We start from the raw sequence: 22,649 nt of genomic DNA on the forward strand, positions 1-22,649 counted from the left end.
GTGTGCAAATCTTTGAATATATATTGTTTTAAAGCAAACATTTCTTCACTTCTGGGGGGGTCCCTGGAACAACGTATTTTGAGATGGGGGTCCGCGGCCAAAATACATATAATTTTGGGGGTCCTTGACATGAAAAAGATTGAGAACCACCGATATAGAAACATAGGTTTGGATTGAGGAGACTTTATGTAGAATCAGTTTCAGGTCTTAACGGGTTCAACACTGACCTGTGTGACTATGGAGGCGATGAGGGTGAGCAGCAGGATCCAGGTGAGAGGACGGCTGATCACTGAGCTGTCTGAGACCACTGGAGAGAGAGGGGGGGGGAGACAGAGAGACAGAGAGAAGTGGAGAGGAGACCCCCCCCCCCCAACAAAAACAAAGAGTTATTGGCCTTGAGTTCATGCTTACTCTGCTTTTCCCCATCTTGAACCTCGTCACCTTGCTAAACTAAAGGCCTGAGTCAGGGGTCTTCAACAGGGGGTCGGGGACCCCTATAGGGGGTCCTCAGAGCTACTATAGGGGGTCCGCCAAATCTTTGTGTGATAGGGTTGAGGTTTTTTTACATTAACCACTTGAACCCTAGAATTCCTTTTATGAGAGGAACATTAGCCGAAAATAGTGAATTTTGTAGCTTGTAGATCGGCTATTTTTGGCAAATAAGAGGCTGTAGGTGTAGAGGGAAAAAAGAGCAGACTAAGTACATTTTTTTTAATACAATATAGAGTAGGGGGTCCCTGCTTCATCTCTCTCTCAGCTAGGGGGTCCTTGGCCTGAAAACGTTGAAGACTGAACTTTTTTTTTTACAATGTTTTTGGCCTAAGTCAGATTTAATCCCTTTTAAACCTATTTAAATCTCTTATGTTACATAACTGACAGACAGTGTTATTTTCATGTTAATAGTCATAATTTGTTATAAACATTTTGGGTGAAATGATTAAGAAATATCATATAGTTTTGTTTTGGATCAGTTTTTTATATTTTTCCTGAAAAAAAAAAAAAAAAAAAATGACAGTCCATTAGTTTAGCAAGGTGACCACTTGTTAGTCACTCTAGTCTTAGCCCCCGTCCCCGTCCCCCGCCCCCCCCCCAGAGTAGTGGTGGGAAAAAAGGTTCATTTCAGTGAACGAACGATTTTGTTCACGTTCGCGGCAATGATTCGTTCAAATGATTCGTTCACGTTCTCATTCAGTAACGCTATTTTCTAGCGTTCAAAATGTACTCGAGTAAAAGTACAAAAGTATTGGCATCAAAATATACACTTAAAGTACCAAGAGTAAAAGTACTAACATATTTGAAAATAGCCGATCTACAAGCTCACAACGCGTCGCGATGCGACGCGTTGTGAGCTTGTAGATCTGCTATTTTCAAATAGCCTATGTATAAAATAGGGCTAAAGTGGTTAATGTATGTTTTATAATGTTAAGAATTTCTATCTGCAAAGGAACTAGTAACCAAAGTTTTCAAATAATTGTAGTGGAGTAAAAGTACAATATTTGCCTCTGAGATGTAGTGGAGTAGAAGTAAAAGTATTGGAACTTTTAAATACTACAGTAAAGTAAAAAATACCTCAAAATTGTACTTAAGTACAGTACTTGAGTAAATGTACTTAGTTATTTTACACCACTGCTGAGAGGAACGTACCTGTGTGGATGGCGATGCCCAGGCCCTTGACAGAGGAACGTACCTGTATGGATGGCGATGCCCAGGCCTTTGACAGAGGAACGTACCTGTGTGGATGGCGATGCCCAGGCCTTTGACAGAGGAACGTACCTGTGTGGATGGCGATGCCCAGGCCCTTGACAGAGGACACGGTGAAGGCTCCCAGCAGAGAGCAGATGCCAACGTACACCAGGATGTTGGAGGCTCCGAAGCGAGGCGAGGCGTACAGCATGAGAACCAGACAGGAGAGCAGCAGCACGCTGGCGTAGACCAAGAACCCTGTCACATGCACACACACACCACCAGGATTATGATAAAATAACTAATAAATATAACAAAACAACCAGGAGCCCTGTCACACATCCATCATCGTTATTCATAAAGCCTGTATCTGAAAAAAAGCTTAATAAAATAAAAAGGAAAATGATGAAAAGACGGTTACAGCGGGTACTCTGACAGCGGCTATAGGCCTAACGGGCATTACATAACAGGGTGGGGCATGCATTCCCTATTCGCATCGTTCCCGAGCAGGCCGGTGCCCAACGGACACTGTTCTAGTCTAACAGAAGAACGAAAACAGAATGAAAAACATTTTAGTTAACTGAACAAATAATAATAATAACTAACTGAAACTGTATTGTGTGTTTGCAAAAGGAACTAACACTACGTAAAATCATAACATAACCACTGTAGCGGTTGCCAGAGTAGTTGGTAGTTGCAGGTCAGTCTATGACGTCAGTCATCTACGACAGTGGTTTTACACCTGTTTCACGCCAAGGACCCCTAAATTGATAATACATTTGGTTGAGGACCCCCATCGGAAAATGTTGTGCCAGGGACCCCCAGAAGCGAAGATTTGAGTTAAAAATGTTTACTTTAACAAACATACATGCTCAAAGATATGCAAAACATTTTCAATAATTTTCTAAAATAGCAGATCTACAAGTTCATAGCGCGGCACTCGGTGCCGCGCTATGAGCTTGTATATCTGCTATTTTTGAATAGCCAAAGCTAAGTGGTTAAAATGATTGTGACGCTATGTTAACACATTTTGCTGGGGACCCCCTGGTACCCCCTCAAGGACCACTGGTGGACCCCGGACCACTAGTTGACAACCACTGATCTACGACACACCAACTTGGCCTACATGTGACATCATGTCTACGTCACACGTAGGCCCGCTAACCAATATAAGTGCTGACACACACAATAGTACTACATTCCTTCAAGTCATTCAATCAAGTTATTCAGGACTGTGTTTTTTTACAGGGTGAAACTTATAAACTATTGTCTGAAATGCTTCGTTGGACGGTGCACCTAAAAGGGCTTCCAGAGATACAGTATGATGCTGCTGTAGCAGTGAATCACAAAGTGTACTGCTTTAGAGGGGACTTTATCAAGTCCAAGCATCGGACTGAAGTGCATGTCTTCAACACGGTGTCTTTATTCTGGATCAAGTTGCCCTCAGAGACACCTGGAAGAGCCCAACGTCCCCTTGAGGTTCGCCCAATGCTCAGGAGCCGCACAGCTGTGCTGATAGACCCTTTCATCTACCTCTGGGGGGGAGTTACTGCCACTGGGAACTACAGCAAGGTGCTTTATGCATTTGATGTCGACGCCCACAAAATTCTCAAACCCAGGGTTTCTGGGAATGTTCCAGAGGGTAGGGATGACCACTCAGCCTGTGTCTTGGGGAAGGTCATGTTTATCTATGGAGGATACACAAAGCTGACTGGATACACTAATGACACCTACAAGTTAGACACCACCACAATGGTCTGGTCTTTAATTAACACCAGAGGAACTCCACCACCGGCTTCATCACATCACTCTGCCACCATCATCGGGACAAAGATGTTTGTATTTGGGGGCTGGGGTGTCTACTACAACACCATCAGTGTGTTTGACACAGAGACCACCTGCTGGCTGAACACGCCTTCTGTACCGCCTCTTCCAGAACAACGCTACGGTCATTCAGCATTTTCCTACAATGGAGAGCTGTACATATTTGGTGGCAGGGGGTACTATGACCAGGACTTCAATGATCTGTGGAAATTCAGTCCAGCGACCTTCACCTGGAAGAAGGTTCAGTCCAAAGGGAATGTTCCATGTTTAAAAACGTATGTCTCACTTTGGAGTTGCACGGTATGCTGTTGCATGGTGGGAGATCGCACCATCCTCTTTGGAGGATATAGATCATACGACACAGCCAATGATGATCTGTATATCTTAGACTTGAGTCCTAGCCTGAAGACATTATGTAAGCTGGCAGTTATTCAGTACGATCTGCAGCTGTCTGAACTCCCACACAACATCAAGTGGGAACTGGTATCCATGACAACCATCAGCCAATAGAAGAAATAACAATCCACGCTAAAAAGGGAGGCCCGTGGTTTCTACAGAACCGTCTTGAAGTCACGTTTTTGGCGATTTCAATGACTTCATCTTTTAACTTCTGGTCCCGAAAAAGAAAACAGAAATGTCTGCTATTGGCAGCGAGGGCACGTTTTCACTCAGTAGAACCAATAGAAGCCCTAGAAGCATACCCTACTTTATAATTACTTTTTAAACTAATGGGATCATAATTTACTAAACGTATATCATGATGATTTAATAAAAAGACACTTTAAACTAGTGATCGACAACATAAAGTGTTCATGAAAAGGTTTACTAAGGTCATAAATCAAGTGTAAAATCCGTCCAAATCCTCGTTCACTTGTATTGAGAGTAAATCCTTGTGGATCCTGCAGGAGGTGTAATAGCGACATCTGCTGGGCCGATAATGGGAACTGCACGCCTTAAGAGATTCAGGAAATGGGCTTCAGATCCGGCAGAGATTGCTTGCCGCCTGGTTCTCGCCCCAATATGGAGTTCCAGGCTGACCTCGTCAAGATGACATCATCGACTTGACATCTGAGATCCACAATGAAGCCACGCCCCTTATTATTCTGGTTTTGCAGATTCATTGTCTTGGAGAATGTGCTCAAATCCTCCAGATTATATTTCATTGTTTCAAATGTAATCTTGTTTTTTTCTTTTTTTTTGGGGAAGTTTCATTGAAGGAAAACAGGAGGGGGTCCAGTATAAATATAGGGTTTAAGTGTTTAATGATTAAGCGTCCAACTGTTAAACGATACGTCAAGTTATAATCTATTATTATTATCAGTTAAACAATGAATTCATTATTTTAATTTCCTTTTATTTGTTAACAGTCGGGCTACCATTCACTAAACATTGATTTGAGTAAAAAGGAATAAATAATCCTATAGGGATGTTTAAGTGTGTATTTTATGGCGTTGGGGTGACACAGTGGTAACGTGCCTGTCCACCAACACAGAGGTTGTGGGTTAAATATGAAATTGGTAGCTCGACCTTAAAATGCATTTTGTGTTTGCTAAAGAGCCGGAGAGACGGGTAGACGCCCTGCTACTGAATAAACACTTTACAGCAATGATCACTGTCTGGATATAAAGCTATTTAAACACCAAAACAAGTTTTTAAAACTAAGATAAGTCAAAACAGGTTTTGGATAATAATTATTTAAAAACAGAAAAAAAAGAAAAAGTGCTCCTCCGAGCAGAGGTCTCAGCCAGGTCAGGTAGGTTATTGTGGCCTCCTGGTGGCGCTATAATAGGCCAATGTGAAAAGGCTGGCATTTCTTCCTCTGCCTTTCACGGCAATCGGACGTTGCGTTCATGATTTGAGGAATTTTGAGGCACACAACAAAAAAGTGTTTTGTGTTTTGTATATTTAACGATTATTTCATGAGTTTCATTTAAGGATCATGAAAAACAATCTAAAGATGAGCATCCCTAACTCAAATGGAACTAGAAAGTGAGCTCCTCTGAGTGCAGGTCTCCAGGCTGAGTTGTCTACCCCGCACATTTTAGAAGGCAGCTATAGACAATTGGAAAGGTGTATGAGAAATTGTACTTATATATCTTGATCACATGACTTCAGAGATAACGTGTACCAATTTGTGTGAGCTTTGGACAGACGTTGTAGGAGCTATAGCAAAACGTGTGTTTAGAAGAAAATGCTAAATGATGGAACATGTAGTTTGGTGCTTATATGGAAACTTGCATCATGATCCAAGGAATCCAGGGTGAACATTTTTGATTACGCAACCTACGGTTCAACAACAGTAATAGGCCAAAATGAGAAGCTGGATGTTATAGTGCCATCATTAGGCCGATTTGAAAACTTTGGCGTCTTACTAGGAGTGTGCGTGCAAAGTTTCGCGCCGATCGGTTCAACGGTGCCGGAGAATAGCTGTTAACAGACAGACGTATGGACAGACAGGGGCGAAAACAGTCTCCTTCGGCCATCCGGCACGGCGGAGACAACAGGCGGACCCCCACACACAAACACACACACACACGCACACGCACGCACACGCACACGCACACGCACACACACACACACACACACACAACCACTGTGGCAGTTTCCAGAGTAGTTGGTAGTTGCAGGTCAGTCTATGACGTCAATCATCTACAACAAACCAACTTGTCCTACACGTGACATCATTTCTACGTCACACGTAGGACCGCTAACCAATATAAATGCTGACACACACAATATTACTACATTCCTTCAAGTCATTCAATCAAGTTATTCGGGACTGAATTCTTTTACAGGGTGAAACTTATAAACTACTGTGTGAAATGCTCCGTTGGACGGTGCACCTAAAAGGGCTTCCAGAGTTTGATGCCGCTGTAGCAGTGAATCACAAAGTGTACTGCTTTAGAGGAGACTTTATCACTTCAACTGAAGTGCATGTCTTCAACACAGTGTCTTTACGCTGGATCACGTTGCCCCCAGAGACACCCGGAAGAGCACAACGTCCCCTTGTCGTTCGCCCCATGAGAACAGCTGTGCTGATAGACCCTTTCATCTACCTCTGGGGGGGAGTTACTGACAATGGGAACTACAGCAAGGTGCTTTATGCATTTGATGTCGACGGCCACAAAATGCTCACACCCAGGGTTTCTGGGAATGTTCCAGAGGGGAGGCGGGACCACTCAGCCTGTGTCTTGGGGAAGATCATGTTGATCTATGGAGGAGACACAAAGCTGACTCGAAACACTATTGACACCTACAGGTTGGACACCACCACAATGGTCTGGTCTTTAATTAACACCAGAGGAACTCCACCACCTGCTTCTTATGGTCACTCTGCCACCATCATCGGGACCAAGATGTTTGTATTTTGGGGCTGGGGGGGCGACTACTACAACACCATCAGTGTGTTTGACACAGAGACCACCTGCTGGCTGAACACGCCTTCTACACAGCTTCTTCCAGAACAACGCTACGGTCATTCAGCCTTTTCCTACAATGGAGAGCTGTACATATTTGGTGGCAGGGGCCATGGCCAGCACTTAAATGATCTGTGGAAATTCTGTCCAGCAACCTTCACCTGGAAGAAGGTTCAGTCCAAAGGGAATGTTCCATGTTTAAAAACGTATGTCTCACTTTGGAGTTGCACGGTATGCTGTTGCATGGTGGGAGATCGCATCATCCTCTTTGGAGGCAGAGCCAATGATGATCTGTATATCTTAGACTTAAGTCCTAGCCTGAAGACATTATGCAAGCTGGCAGTTATTCAGTACGATCTGCAGCGGTCTGAACTCCCACACAACATCAAGTGGGAACTGGTATCCATGACAACCATCAGCCAATAGAAGAAATAACAATCCACGCGAAAAAAGAGGGATAAAAGTAAGAAGAACAGTTCTTGCCATTTACTGTAAAACAAATATGGACAAAGGGAGCCCCGTGGTTTCTACAGACCCGTCTTGAAGACACTTTTTGGGCGAATTCAATGACTTCATCTTTTAACTTCTGGTCCCGAAAAAGAAAACAGAAATGTCTGTTCCTCAAATTCTGTGCCTCAAAAAAGAAGTTTGAGAGCGTTTTAAAACCAAAAGTAAAAAGTAAAAACTGCCCACAGAAAAACAATGGCGGCTCGTTCCATTTTTGTCGGCTGCACTCGGTTCCATTCGGTTTCACTCGAACAGTTCACACGGACACGGACGCGCACGGACGCGCACATGCGTGCGTTTCATTTACGTCCCGGACAAATATAAACTGTAGGGAAACTACGGATTTCAGAAAGAGGACTGTGTTTCAATTTAGGAAAACACCCCAGCATCATGATATAGTGGCTGATAGAGGGGAGAAAATGCAATGTGTATATATATATATATATATATATATATATATATATATATATATATATATATAAATATTTTTTTAAATCTTTTTTTAGGGTTAATGTTTCCTAGAATCCCTTTAACATGCATTGTGTTTAAAACCAGAGCCTTTTATTCTTTTCTTCCTCTATTGATAGATTTGTAAGTGAAGATGGACAGGAAAGAGGGAGAAAGAGAGACAGAGCAAAGGTCTTCGGACACGGGACTCAAACGCCACAACGCGCCGTCAGGCTACAATGAGCCGGATCGCTACACCAGCGGTCCGGGCCTATCAGAACCTTTTCTAAAGTCTTGATTTAGTTTTTTCAGTAAGAGGCTCTCCATGCGGTCAGACGGGGGCAATCATTCACAGGAAAGCATTCTGAGAATGTAGGAGAAGTGAGAGAGCAAAAATGGCAGATCTACAAGCTCATAGCGCGGCACTTCTAGATCTGCTATTTTTTTTTTAAATCATGAAAATGTGTGCAAATCTTTCAATATATGTATATATTTTTAAAGCGAACATTTGTAACTACAATCTGGGGATTCTGGGGATTCTACAAATGTCTTCTAAATAAAGAGTTTACTTAAAAAAAAAAAAACTATGTTGCTATAATATCAGTGGTTCTCAAACTTCTTTCATGTCCACGGACCCCCAAAATGATATTTATTTGACCGCGGACCCCCCCCCCCACAAATGAGCCCATTGATTGCCATGGCAACCCCGGCCTAAGCTTGATTTGGCAAATTCCCCCACACCTGTCCAATTCCCCCACACCTGCCATTTGATTACTTAGTCCACTTTCCGCAGTCAGTTTGCACTCTTCAGACCTTTACCACTGGACAAGGACTTTCCACAACCACCACCATATATGGCCATATACTGATAACTTCAGGGATCTCCATATATGGGCATTAAGGGACACAGGCAGACAGACAGATACAGAGATCTCCATATATGGGCACAATAGGGACACAGATAGACTAGTCTCTCGTGGCCAGACTGTTGCCTCCCACAATTTTCAAATGTTTCCGGTCATATATATATATATTATTTTATATATATATTATTTTTTTTAGGGTTAAAGGGGCCACACCATGAATTTCGTTTTTTTTTTGGGGGGGGGGGGGGTATTTTTTTGGCTCCCCAGTGTCTCTTGTACCCCAAAAAAAATATTTTTTTATATTCAGTCATTCATTCTCATTTCAGAGATTTTCAGAATGGGCGTGTCTGAACAGGCCATTTCAGAATGGCAAGGCAAGTGACATCACTTGCATTGCCATTGCATTGATGATGGCCAGACAGAATTGCTCAGTAGCCCCCCCCTGCCCAAGAGGACGTTTTGGTATTGCAGCTGAAAGTGCTGTATAAGCCAGAGACAATTGACTTGGGATGAGTATATCTGAGTGATGATTTAGGCTCAAACCTTTTGAAAAAGGTTTGAGGGACATACACCATATGATATTAAATATCAAATATATTTTTTTAATTCATGGTATAGATCCTTTAATGTTGCCTAGAATCCCTTTAACATGCATTGTGTGTAAAACCAGAGCCTTGTTTCTTTTCTTCCTCTATTGATAGATTTGTAAGTGAAGATGGACAGGAAAGGAAAGAGGGAGAAAGAGAGACAGAGCAAAGGTCTTCGGACACGGGACTCGAACGCCACAACGCGCTGTCAGGCTACAATGAGCCGGACCGCTACGCCAGCGGAACATTTGTAACTACAATCTGGGGATTCTGGGGATTCTACAAATGTCTTCTAAATAAAGAGTTTACTTTAAAAAAAAAAACTTTGCTGTAATATCAGTGGTTCTCAAACTTTTATCATGTCCACGGACCCCCAAAATGATATGTATTTGTCTGCGGACACCCCCCCCAAAAGAGCCCATTGATTGCCATGGCAACCCCGGCCTAAGCTTGATTTGGCAAATTCCCCCACACCTGTCCAATTCCCCCACACCTGCCATTTGATTACTTAGTCAGTCCACTTTCCTCAGTCAGTTTGCACTCTTCAGACATTTACCACTGGACAAGGACTTTCCACAACCACCACCATATATGGCCATATACTGATAACTTCAGGGATCTCCATATATGGGCATTAAGGGACACAGGCAGACAGACAGATACAGAGATCTCCATATATGGGCACAATAGGGACACAGATAGACTAGTCTCTCGTGGCCAGACTGTTGCCTCCCACTATTTTCAAATGTTTCCGGTCATACAGTCTGGAAGCTCTGATCATGATTAAAATATAAAGCGTGGGGCGCGGTGGCGCAGTCGGTAGCGCTGTCGCCTCACAGCTAGAAGGTCCTGGGTTCGATTCCCGCCGGGGACGCTGTGGGTGCTGGGGGCGTGTCTTCTCCTCCGCGTCATCAGCGCCCATACCCTAGGTGGGGTTGCCGAAAGGGCCTACTCTGTGTGGAGTTTGCATGTTCTCCCCGTGTCTCCTAGGGTAGTTAATACCCTCACAAAAACATGTAGTAATCCTGGTCGTTATACCGCCTCCCCCATAACAGCCGGGGCGCCTGATGGAGGGGAAGGGAACTGGTTGGAATAACGTGTTCCTTCCACGCGCTACGTCCTACCGGGGAAACTCCCCCCTGTCAGGTGACAAGAAGGTCAGTTGGCTCTCATGCATTGAAGGAGGCATGAGCTCGGCCCTGGCCTCCCTAGGCTGGTGAGGGGAGTGTAGTGCCCGGGATCACTTAGAAAATTGGCACCGGGTGAAAAATAAGGGTTACAAAATCGTGGGATAAAAAAAAGGATATAAAAAAAAAAGAATATAAAGCGTTACAGTCGTTCACATTTATCCTAATATAAATCAAAATCATCTCTAAGCATATATAGCTTGCTGCTTAGCAGAAATGAAAAATCAAAACTAAAATGTAAAGCTATTTTAAAATACATTTTCGTGAACGTTAGTGCCAGCTTCCTCTCTGGGATTTGGGGAGGTGTAGTTCCAGACTCTATATAGCATCCAGAGATATTGTGGAATAGTTGTCTGGCTGTGCGTGACTACAGACAGACAGACTGTCTGTGACTGAGTACCTGCAGAGCAGTGAGAAGTTATTTGAATGTTATTCATAAAGCCTGTATCTGAAAAAAGCTTAATAAAATAAAAAGAAAAATGATGAAAAGGCGGTTACAGCGGGTACACTGACAGCAGCTATAGGCCTAACGGGCATTACATAACAGGGTGGGGCAGGCATTCCCTATTCGCATCGTTCCCGAGCAGGCCGGTGCCCAACGGACACTGTTCTAGTCTAACAGAAGAATGAAGATTAGAATTGAGAGAGAAAAAAAAAATTTTTTAGTTAACTGAAAAATTGATTAAAAATAGGGCTTTACAGAGGTATGTTAACGAACTGAAACTGTATTGTGTGTTTGCAAAAGGAACTAACACCAAGTAAAATCATAACATAACCACTGTAGCGGTTGCCAGAGTAGTTGGTAGTTGCAGGTCAGTCTATGACGTCAGTGTCACATTTTCAAGAATTTTCTAAAATAGCAGATCTACAAGCTCATAGCGCGGCACTCGGTGCCGCGCTATGAGCTTGTATATCTGCTATTTCTGAATAGCCAAAGCTAAGTGGTTAAAATGATTGTGACGCTATGTTAACACATTTTGCTGGGGACCCCCTGGTACCCCCTCAAGGACCACTGGTGGTCCCCGGACCACTAGTTGACAACCACTGATCTACGACACACCAACTTGGCCTACATGTGACATCATGTCTACGTCACACATAGGCCCGCTAACCAATATAAGTGCTGACACACACAATAGTACTACATTCCTTCAAGTCATTCAATGAAGTTATTCAGGACTGCGTTTTTTTACAGGGTGAAACTTATAAACTATTGTCTGAAATGCTTCGTTGGACGGTGCACCTAAAAGGGCTTCCAGAGATACAGTATGATGCTGCTGTAGCAGTGAATCACAAAGTTTACTGCTTTAGAGGGGACTTTATCAAGTCCAAGCATCGGACTGAAGTGCATGTCTTCAACACGGTGTCTTTATGCTGGATCAAGTTGCCCTCAGAGACACCTGGAAGAGCACAACGTCCCCTTGAGGTTCACCCCATGATCAGTAGCCGCACAGCTGTGCTGATAGACCCTTTCATCTACCTCTGGGGGGGACTTACTGACACTAGGAACTGGAGCATGGTGCTTTATGCATTTGATGTCGACGCCCACAAAATTCTCAAACCCAGGGTTTCTGGGAATGTTCCAAAGGGCAGGGATGGCCACTCAGCCTGTGTCTTGGGGAAGGTCATGTTTATCTATGGAGGATTCACAAAGCCGACTGGATGGACTAATGACACCTACAGGTTGGATACCATCACGATGGTCTGGTCTTTAATTAACACCGGAGCAACTCCACCACCTGCTTCAGGATATCACTCTGCCACCATCATCGGGACCAAGATGTTTGTATTTGGGGGCTGGAGGGACTACTACGACAACACCATCAGTGTGTTTGACACAGAGACCACCTGCTGGCTGAACACTTCTTCTGCACAGCCTCTTCCAGAACAACGCTACTGTCATTCAGCCTTTTCCTACAATGGAGAGCTGTACATATTCGGTGGCAGGAGGTGCTATAACCAGGACTTCAATGATTTGTGGAAATTCAGTCCAGCGACCTTCACCTGGAAGAAGGTTCAGTCCAAAGGGAATGTTCCATGTTTAAGAACTTATCATGTATGCTGTTGCATGGTGGGAGATCGTATCATCCTTGGAGGCAGACCCAATGATGATCTGTATATCTTAGACTTGAGTCCTAGCCTGAAGACATTATGTAAGCAGGCAGTTATTCAGTACGATCTGGAGCGGTCTGAACTCCCACACAACATCAGGTGGGAACTGGTATCCATGACAACCATCAGCCAATAGAAGAAATAACAATCCACGTGAATAAAGAGGGATAAAAGTAAAAAGAACAGTTCTTGCCATTTACTGTAAAACAAATATGGACAAAGGGAGCCCCGTGGTTTATACAGACCCGTCTTGAAGACACGTTTTGGGCGAATTCAATGACTTCATCTTTTAACTTCTGGTCCCGAAAAAGAAAACAGAAATGTCTGCTCCTCAAATTCTGTGCCTCAAAAAAATAAGTTTGAGAGTGTTTTAAAACCAAAAGTAAAAAGTAAAAACTGCCCACAGAAAAACAATGGCGGCTCGTTCCATTTTTGTCGGCTGCACTCGGTTCCATTCGGTTTCACTCGAACAGTTCACACGGACACGGACGCGCACGGACGCGCACATGCGTGCGTTCATTTACGTCCTGGACAAACATAAACTGTAGGGAAACTACGGATTTCAGAAAGAGGACTGTGTTTCAATTTAGGAAAACAACCCAGCATCATTATATAGTGGCTGATAGAGGGGAGAAAATGCAATATATATATATATATATATATATATATATATATATAAATATTTTTAAATTTAGGGTTAATGTTAGGCAGGTACACACTGCAGGACCTTAAAGTGCTCGGGGGGTCATCTGATTGTTAAGCATTACACACTGCAGGAGTTTATTTCTTGACATCGGCTGTCATATGTCGTTCTGGTTTTCACACTATAGATTGATCCCCGACCAGGGATTACACACTGTAGGATAGTTCACTAGGATGCTATCTCCAGAGTCAGACCCAATACATACATTTGTGTTTATTCCAATTAATTTTAATCGACGTAATCCGTGATATGCCTCTCCCCCTCTCTCTCTCTCTCTCCCTCTCTCTCGCACGGCAAGTGCGCTGATTCCGCTGAAGCAGTCAGTGACAGAGTTGCCATGTCCGCTTATTATAAGCGACTTTGGGATTGTTTTTTTGTAAAGTTGCTTGAAAGTGTAGTTGCTTTTTTGGCCTTGTTTCCTAATGTTGTTTGAACCAGTTGTTCTCAAACATTTTCATGGCAAGGACTCCCAAATTAATATGTGTCCGCAGAGGCGCAGCCCTTCTGAAAATATGTTGTGCCATAGACCCTCATACAAGATCTGTGTGGATTTGGAAAATATTCCACAACCCCCCCCAAATGTCTTCTTTAAAAATAGCCTATCTACAACGTGAGCTTGTAGATCGTCTATTTTCAAGTATCCAATGTATTTGTATATAGGCTTAAAGTGCTCATAGTCCCTTTTTTTGGGCTTGTTTTCACAAACCTGGTTGCTTATTTCTCCCGCAAAATCTGGCAACACTCACTCACAGACAACGACAAACACACACACACACACACACACACACACCGCTCTCTCTCTGTGTCTTTCTCTCTCTCTCTCTCTCTGTGCAATAGTCTCAAATAAACAGCCCCCCTTTGAGCACGCTCGCTCACTCTCATTCTGTTTTATAATAATGTTTAATTTAATACAGGACTGGACGGTAACTATGCGTTGTGTGTTGTGGTCAGGTCCACCGACCTTCCATAGCCACGGTGGCTGTAATGTGCTCTCATTGGCTGTAGCGTGCATCTCCTCGCAGAGTGGTCTCAACTCCTTTCACACTGTATGATATTGTCTCCTGTCCTGTCTGCGACAGAGCTGAATATCTAACATGGTAGTTATCTGAAAACGGTTGGAAAGCCGTCGCAGAGCGGATAATCGCGGCCATATCGTCTCGCAGAGCCTTTCACACACAGCGAGCATTAGCTCGCCGATCAAAGGCCGATCTGTGTCAGATCGGGAGATTTTGTCGGCGAGCGCCAAAAAAGGTTGGCGACAGCATTATCGGACCTAATATCCTGCAGTGTGTACATGCCTTTAATGTTGCCTAGAATCCCTTTAACATGCATTGTGTGTAAAACCAGAGCCTTGTTTTCTTTTTTCTTTTCTTCCTCTATTGATAGATTTGTAAGTGAAGATGGACAGGAAAGAGGGAGAAAGAGAGACAGAGCAAAGGTCACGGACACGGGACTCGAACGCCACAACGCGCTGTCGGGCTACAATGAGTCCGGACCGCTACGCCAGCGGTCCGGGCCTATCAGAACCTTTTCTAAAGTCTTGATTTAGTTTTTTCAGTAAGAGGCTCTCCATGCGGTCAGACGGGGTCAATCATTCACAGGAAAGCATTCTGAGAATGTAGGAGAAGTGAGAGAGCAAAAATGGCAGATCTACAAGCTCATAGCGCGGCACTTCTAGATCTGCTATTTTTTGAAAATCGTTAAAATGTGCGCAAATCTTTCAATATATGTATATATTTTTAAAGCGAACATTTGTAACTACAATCTGGGGATTCTGGGGATTCTACAAATGTCTTCTAAATAAAGAGTTTACATTTTTTTTTAAACCTATGTTGCTATAATATCAGTGGTTCTCAAACTTTTTTCATGTCCACGGACCCCCAAAATGATATGTATTTGTCCGCGGACACCCCCCCACAAATGAGCCCATTGATTGCCATGGCAACCCCGGCCTAAGCTTGATTTGGCAATTCCCCACACCTGTCCAATTCCCCCACACCTGCCATTTGATTACTTAGTCAGTCCACTTTCCGCAGTCAGTTTGCACTCTTCAGACGTTTACCACTGGACAAGGACTTTCCACAACCACCACCATATATGGCCATATACTGATAACTTCAGGGATCTCCATATATGGGCATTATGGGACACAGGCAGACAGACAGATACAGAGATCTCCATATATGGGCACAATAGGGACACAGATAGACTCTAGAGTCTCTCGTGGCCAGACTGTTGCCTCCCACTATTTGTTTCCGGTCATACAGTCTGGAAGCTCTGATCATGATTAAAATATAAAGCGTTACAGTCGTTCACATTTATCCTAATATAAATCAAAATCATCTCTAAGCATATATAGCTTGCTGCTTAGCAGAAATGAAAAATCAAAACTAAAATGTAAAGCTATTTTAAAATACATTTTCGTGAACGTTAGTGCCAGCTTCCTCTCTGGGATTTGGGGAGGTGTAGTTCCAGACTCTATATAGCATCCAGAGATATTGTGGAATAGTTGTCTGGCTGTGCGTGACTACAGACAGACAGACTGTCTGTGACTGAGTACCTGCAGAGCAGTGAGAAGTTATTTGAATGTTATTCATAAAGCCTGTATCTGAAAAAAGCTTAATAAAATAAAAATAAAAATGATGAAAAGGCGGTTACAGCGGGTACACTGACAGCAGCTATAGGCCTAACGGGCATTACATAACAGGGTGGGGCAGGCATTCCCTATTCGCATCGTTCCCGAGCAGGCCGGTGCCCAACGGACACTGTTCTAGTCTAACAGAAGAATGAAGATTAGAATTGAGAGAGAAAAAAAAAAAATTTTAGTTAACTGAAAAATTGATTAAAAATAGGGCTTTACAGAGGTATGTTAACGAACTGAAACTGTATTGTGTGTTTGCAAAAGGAACTAACACCAAGTAAAATCATAACATAACCACTGTAGCGGTTGCCAGAGTAGTTGGTAGTTGCAGGTCAGTCTATGACGTCAGTCATCTACGACAGTGGTTTTACACCTGTTTCACGCCAAGGACCCCTAAATTGATAATACATTTGGCTGCGGACCCCCATCGGAAAATGTTGTGCCAGGGACCCCCAGACAGCAAAGATTTGAGTTAAAAATGTTTACTTTAACAAACATATATGCTCAAAGATATGCAAAACATTTTCAAGAATTTTCTAAAATAGCAGATCTACAAGCTCATAGCGCGGCACTCGGTGCCGCGCTATGAGCTTGTATATCTGCTATTTTTTAATAGCCAAAGCTAAGTGGTTAAAATGATTGTGACGCTATGTTAACACATTTTGCTGGGGACCCCCTGGTACCCCCTCAAGGACCACTGGTGGTCCCCGGACCACTAGTTGACAACCACTGATCTACGACACACCAACTTGGCCTACACGTGACATCATGTCTACGTCACACGTAGGCCCGCTAACCAATATAAGTGCTGACACACACAATAGTACTACATTCCTTCAAGTCATTCAATCGAGTTATTCAGGACTGTGTTCTTTTACAGGGTGAAACTTATAAACTATTGTCTGAAATGCTTCGTTGGACGGTGCACCTAAAAGGGCTTCCAGAGATACAGTATGATGCTGCTGTAGCAGTGAATCACAAAGTTTACTGCTTTAGAGGGGACTTTATCAAGTCCAAGCATCGGACTGAAGTGCATGTCTTCAACACAGTGTCTTTATGCTGGATCAAGTTGCCCTCAGAGACACCTGGAAGAGCCCAACGTCCCCTTGAGGTTCGCCCAATGTTCAGGAGCCGCACAGCTGTGCTGATAGACCCTTTCATCTACCTCTGGGGAGGAGTTACTGCCACTGGGAACTACAGCAAGGTGCTTTATGCATTTGATGTCGACGCCCACAACATTTTCACAGCCAGGGTTTCTGGGAATGTTCCAGAGGGGAGGCAGGGCCACTCAGCCTGTGTCTTGGGGAAGGTCATGTTTATCTATGGAGGAGAGACAAACAGTAGATACACTAATGACACCTACAAGTTGGACACCACCACAATGGTCTGGTCTTTAATTAACACCAGAGGAACTCCACCACCTGCTTCATCATATCACTCTGCCACCATCATCGGGACCAAGATGTTTGTATTTGGGGGCTGGGGTTATGTCTACTACAACACCATCAGTGTGTTTGACACAGAGACCACCTGCTGGCTGAACACGCCTTCTGTACAGCCTCTTCCAGAACAACGCTACGGTCATTCAGCCTTTTCCTACAATGGAGAGCTGTACATATTTGGTGGCAGGGGGTACTATGACCAGGACTTCAATGATCTGTGGAAATTCAGTCCAGCGACCTTCACCTGGAAGAAGGTTCAGTCCAAAGGGAATGTTCCATGTTTAAAAACGTATGTCTCACTTTGGAGTTGCACGGTATGCTGTTGCATGGTGGGAGATCGCATCATCCTCTTTGGAGGATATAGATCATACGACACAGCCAATGATGATCTGTATATCTTAGACTTGAGTCCTAGCCTGAAGACATTATGTAAGCTGGCAGTTATTCAGTACCATCTGCAGCTGTCTGAACTCCCACACAACATCAAGTGGGAACTGGTATCCATGACAACCCAGAGCCAATAGAAGAAATAACAATCCACGCAACAAAAAGAGGGATAACATTAAAAAGGAAAGTTCTTTCCATAGGTTATAATACAAATGGACAAGGAAAAGTTTGCAGGATTGGTCCGTTTTGAACAAAATGTCTAAAATCATGAACACAGCGTGCGATTTCCGTGAAAATTTGCCCGCACACTCCCACTAGGCCGCGGAAGAAATGCCACCCTTTTCACATTGGCCTATCATAGCGCCACCAGGAGGCCACAATAACCTACCTGACCTTTGCTCCGAGGAGCATTTTTTCTAGTTTTCTATCCATTTCAGGGGTTTTGGGGGGTTGTATCCTGTCCCTTTTCTTCCCATCTCTGGGAGTTGGCAGTCCTAACCCTGCCATACCTTAGCTTTTGCTGTACTGACGCCACTGACTGACAGGTCAAAAGGTCAAGCTTGGTTTCTCACCGGGTTCCAGCAGCATGTGGGTCATCTGCTGCAGTGATGTCACTTCCTCTTCCTCCGGGGCGTGGATGACCATCAGAGTGCTGCCCAGGATGCACAGCAGACAGCCCAGCTTCCCCAGGAAGTTCAGTGTCTCCCCCAGCAGGTAGGAGGACAGAACTGCACTGTGGGGAGAGAGAGAGAGACGAGGTTTCAACTTTAAACAGCAGGGTTTCTCTCATAGGGCGCCATCAGTGGTGGAAAGTAACTAAGTACATGTACTTTAAGTACACTTTTGAGGTATCTTTTACTTCACTGGAGTATTTCCAAATATTGTACTTTTTACTCCACTACAATTATTAGAAAACTTAAGTTACTAGTTACTTTGTAGATTTGTATTATTATTATTACAAAACATGCATTAACCACTGAACTTTGGCTATTTGAAAATAGCACATCTACAAGCTTGCAACGGGCCGTGATGCACGCGTTATGAGCTTGTAGATTCGCTATTTTCAAAATATTTTTAAATACATTTTAGACATATGATAACTTGGGAAACGGGACATTCTGCATAATGAGTACTTTTACTTTTGGTATTTCAAGTATATTTTGATGCCGATACTTTTTTACTTTTACTTTAAGTACATATGCATCCCTTTTTGAAAAGAAGTGTGCATTATGCGCATAATCGCGTTTTGTTCCGCATTATGCGCATAATCGCGTTTTTTTCCCCTCAGCTGCCAGGCTGCTCAATGAGTCTGGCTTCCCTTCTCCCCCGCCCCCAAGGGTCACTGAAACTTGACACCGGCAATGACATTGCACTACTGAACACTACGGCACTTTATATTTATCTATTTTCTTGCACGGTGTTGTTTTGTGTGTGTTGGTATTTTATGTTATATGTGAAAGAAAATCGAAACACAATCATGTGATTGCCAAAGCAAATTCCTATGTGTATTACACAATGGCTAATAAAGGAATCTGAATCTGAATCTGAAATAGGCTGCCTCTGATAGGCTGCCTCTGACAGGCTGCCTCTGATTGGCTGCATATTGTTTTGAATGTGGTCAGTATGAGACTGGCACACAGGTGTGGTGGACAAACAAAGTACATTTACTCAAGTACTGTATTTTTACTTACTGGAGTACTTCCAATTTTACTTCTGTAAAGCCCTAACTGTACTTTTACTTCTACTCCGCTACATCTCGGATCCAAATATTGTACTTTTATGTTACACACACACACACACACACACACACACACACACACACACACACACACACACACACACACACACACACACACACACACACACACACACACACACACACACACACACACACACAAAAATAGCCGATCTACAAGCACAAAATGTGTCGCTATGCAACAATTTTGAGTTCTGGACTTTTACTTGTAACAGAGTATTTCTATATTGCGGTATTGACACTTTTACTTAAGTAAAACATTTGAGTACTTTTCCCACCACTGTTGATAGGCTGCATATTGTTTTGAATGTGGTCAGTGTGAGAGGCACACAGGTGTGGAGGACAAAACAATCAGTGCAGTATTTGTTTATTATGTAATATATTCACAGTCAACATAATGTATTGGCTGCGGTGCTGGAAAAAGTACGTACACGTTTTACTTAAGTAAAAGTATCAATACTGCAATATAGATACTCTGTCACAAGTAGAATTTCCATATTCAAAATGTAAATATACTTAAAGTACCAAAAGTAAAAGTACTCATTGTGCAGAATGTCCCATTTCCCAAGTTCAAAATGTATTACAAATATTTTGAAAATAGACGATCTACAAGCTCACAATGCGTCGCTATGCGACACATTCTGAGCTTGTAGATCTGCTATTTTCAAATGGCCGAAATATATATATATATAATATAGGGCTGAAGTGGTTGATGTATGTTGTGTAATAATGATAGAAATCTACAAAGTAACTAACATTTCCAAATAATTGTAGTGGAGTAAAAAGTATAGTATTTGACTCTGAGATGTAGTGGAGCAGAAGTAAAAAAAAAATACCTCAAACTTTCCCCCCCCCCAAAATAGCAGATCTACAAGCTCGCAGCGCGCCATGAGCTTGTAGATCTGCTATTTTGTTTTAATCGTGAAAATTTGAGCACATCTTTGAATATATATATTTTTTTAAAGCACACATTTTTACTGAAATCTTTGCTTCTTAGGGGTCCCTGGAACAACACATGAATATAAGTGGATCATATACATAGAGCCTGGAACAACACATGAATATAAGTGGATCATATACATAGAGCCTGGAACAACACATGAATATAAGTGGATCATATACATAGAGCCTGGAACAACACATGAATATAAGTGGATCATATACATGAAGAGCCTGGAACAACACATGAATATAAGTGGATCATATACATAGAGCCTGGAACAACACATGAATATAAGTGGATCATATACATGAAGAGGACAAGCGTTACCTGATCAGGACGCTCAGAGCCCCCAGAGGAGTCACCACCGTGGCTGCTGCAAACATGTAGGCTGCAAAGTTAGCCCCCTCCCCTACACCCACTGGAGAGGGGGGGGGGGGGGGAAGAGAGAGAGAGAGAGAGAGAGAGAGAGAGAGAGAGAGAGAGAGAGACAGACAGACAGACAGACAGACAGACAGACAGACAGACAGACAGACAGACAGAGGAGAGGACAGACGGAAAGATAGAGGGGGGGAGAGAGAGAGAGAGACAGAGACAGAGAGAGAGAGAGAGAGAGAGAGAGACAGACAGACAGACAGACAGACAGACAGACAGAGGCATGATAAGCAATCAATGATGACAAACTCCACATAATCCATACTGTAGAGGAAAATGATAGAAATATATGGGCCTTGCAAACGAAACAAAAGTTGTGTCCGTGTGTCACGGTAAGTTAACTTATATCTGCATCGTCCACTTTTTTGATGAACATTTCCAGAGCTGACAGTTTCATGACATTAAATACATGTTATTAATACATATTAAATACATGTTATTAATACATATTAATGCATATTCAGTTCTTACTGGTTAATAGGCCACCCCACCACAGCCAGTCTTTTAGATAGCCGTGACCGCCATCACCTGGAACCACCCACACACACACACACACACACACACACACACACACACACACACACACACACACACACACACACACACACACACACACACACACACACACACACACACAGTTAGAATGAAAGGAATACGAGTTAATATTGTACATCACAATGGACGACAGCATGAGCCATACCTCTATAATGACACCTAATGCCATACATCAAGTGCCCCCCCCCCCCAGTTAATGGCTTTTTAATCTGGGACACAGGCCCAGGCCTGAAAATGAAGGCCCTGCCCTAACTGGGCCCTACTGGGCCAGCCCAAGGCTCGGCCAGGCCCGAACAATTACCATACTTTTGGGAAAGAAAACCTGAAAAACCCGAAAAGATGTGTTCTCTCTGATGTGCTTAATGTCCTCAAAGTCACGCATCCAACAAGCTTTGAACTGAACAGATTGGACCTTCTGTTCCAGAGATAATGGGATAATAAAGAGATAATAATAAAAAAATCACACCCTGTGTGAAGTGGGCGGTGTCTTGCTAGCTAATCACAATACTGAATGGAGTCAACCAATCATGTACAAATAAATTCATTTATTGAAACACTCTTTATGATGGACAAAACCATAACTTAACTCTCTCAGTGCCACGCCCCGACAAATCCCGAGTTTTTCCCGAGTACCCTCCGTGCCAGCACGAGAAATCCCGAGTTTTTACTTTTGACTGTGGTCGTGTTATTCTGTTTATTTTTCATGATCACTTTCGCTTCCTGACTCCTTCAGATTCACCCGGAGCCGGATGTAAAAAAAAAAAATTCATTTCCGGGTCACGTTGTTTTTCTCCGGTGATTTTCGGCCAGAATAGGGAAAGTCACGGTTTTTCACACGGTATAAAAAGCAAACGGAGAGGTCCACGTCTACTCTCTTTGGTCTGGGTGACGATCAGTCATCGTAGTCGTGTATCGCATCGTAATTTAGCGCGATCAACGATTGTCGAAAATGTCAACATCCGGTTCTGACCGGATATGACGTGAGCCTGTTTGGGAGGGGGCGAGTGAGCCAGCGAGATCATCAATGTGTCGATTTGTTGCTCTCTTCTGGTAGAACTGTATTATGGGTTTAAAACCCCAATCAGATCATTTATTTGAATGAAAAATTACAAAATTACAAAATTAAAAAAAACGCAAATTCCTGGCAGTTTGGGAGTACTT

At 43.2% G+C, this 22,649-nt stretch overlaps 1 protein-coding gene across 1 annotated transcript in view; it reads right to left on the reverse strand.

The window, feature by feature from the left end:
• Positions 1-227: 227 nt before the first annotated feature.
• The window catches only part of LOC308081540 (magnesium transporter NIPA4-like), a gene marked incomplete at its 3' end in the record, with an annotated part of 30,018 nt that continues 7,596 nt past the window's right edge, over positions 228-22,649 (reverse strand). Inside the window, exons 4-8 of the mRNA XM_080457907.1 lie at positions 21,405-21,461; positions 20,829-20,919; positions 18,375-18,535; positions 1,774-1,941; positions 228-307 (exon numbers count right to left, since the gene is read on the reverse strand). Coding sequence (XP_080314033.1) covers positions 228-307; positions 1,774-1,941; positions 18,375-18,535; positions 20,829-20,919; positions 21,405-21,461 — 557 coding nt within the window. The remainder of the gene's footprint in view (positions 308-1,773; positions 1,942-18,374; positions 18,536-20,828; positions 20,920-21,404; positions 21,462-22,649) is intronic.

Source organism: Gymnoscopelus braueri, assembly GCF_963280865.1.
Source record: "Gymnoscopelus braueri genome assembly, contig: SCAFFOLD_77, whole genome shotgun sequence".
NCBI lineage: Eukaryota > Metazoa > Chordata > Actinopteri > Myctophiformes > Myctophidae > Gymnoscopelus > Gymnoscopelus braueri.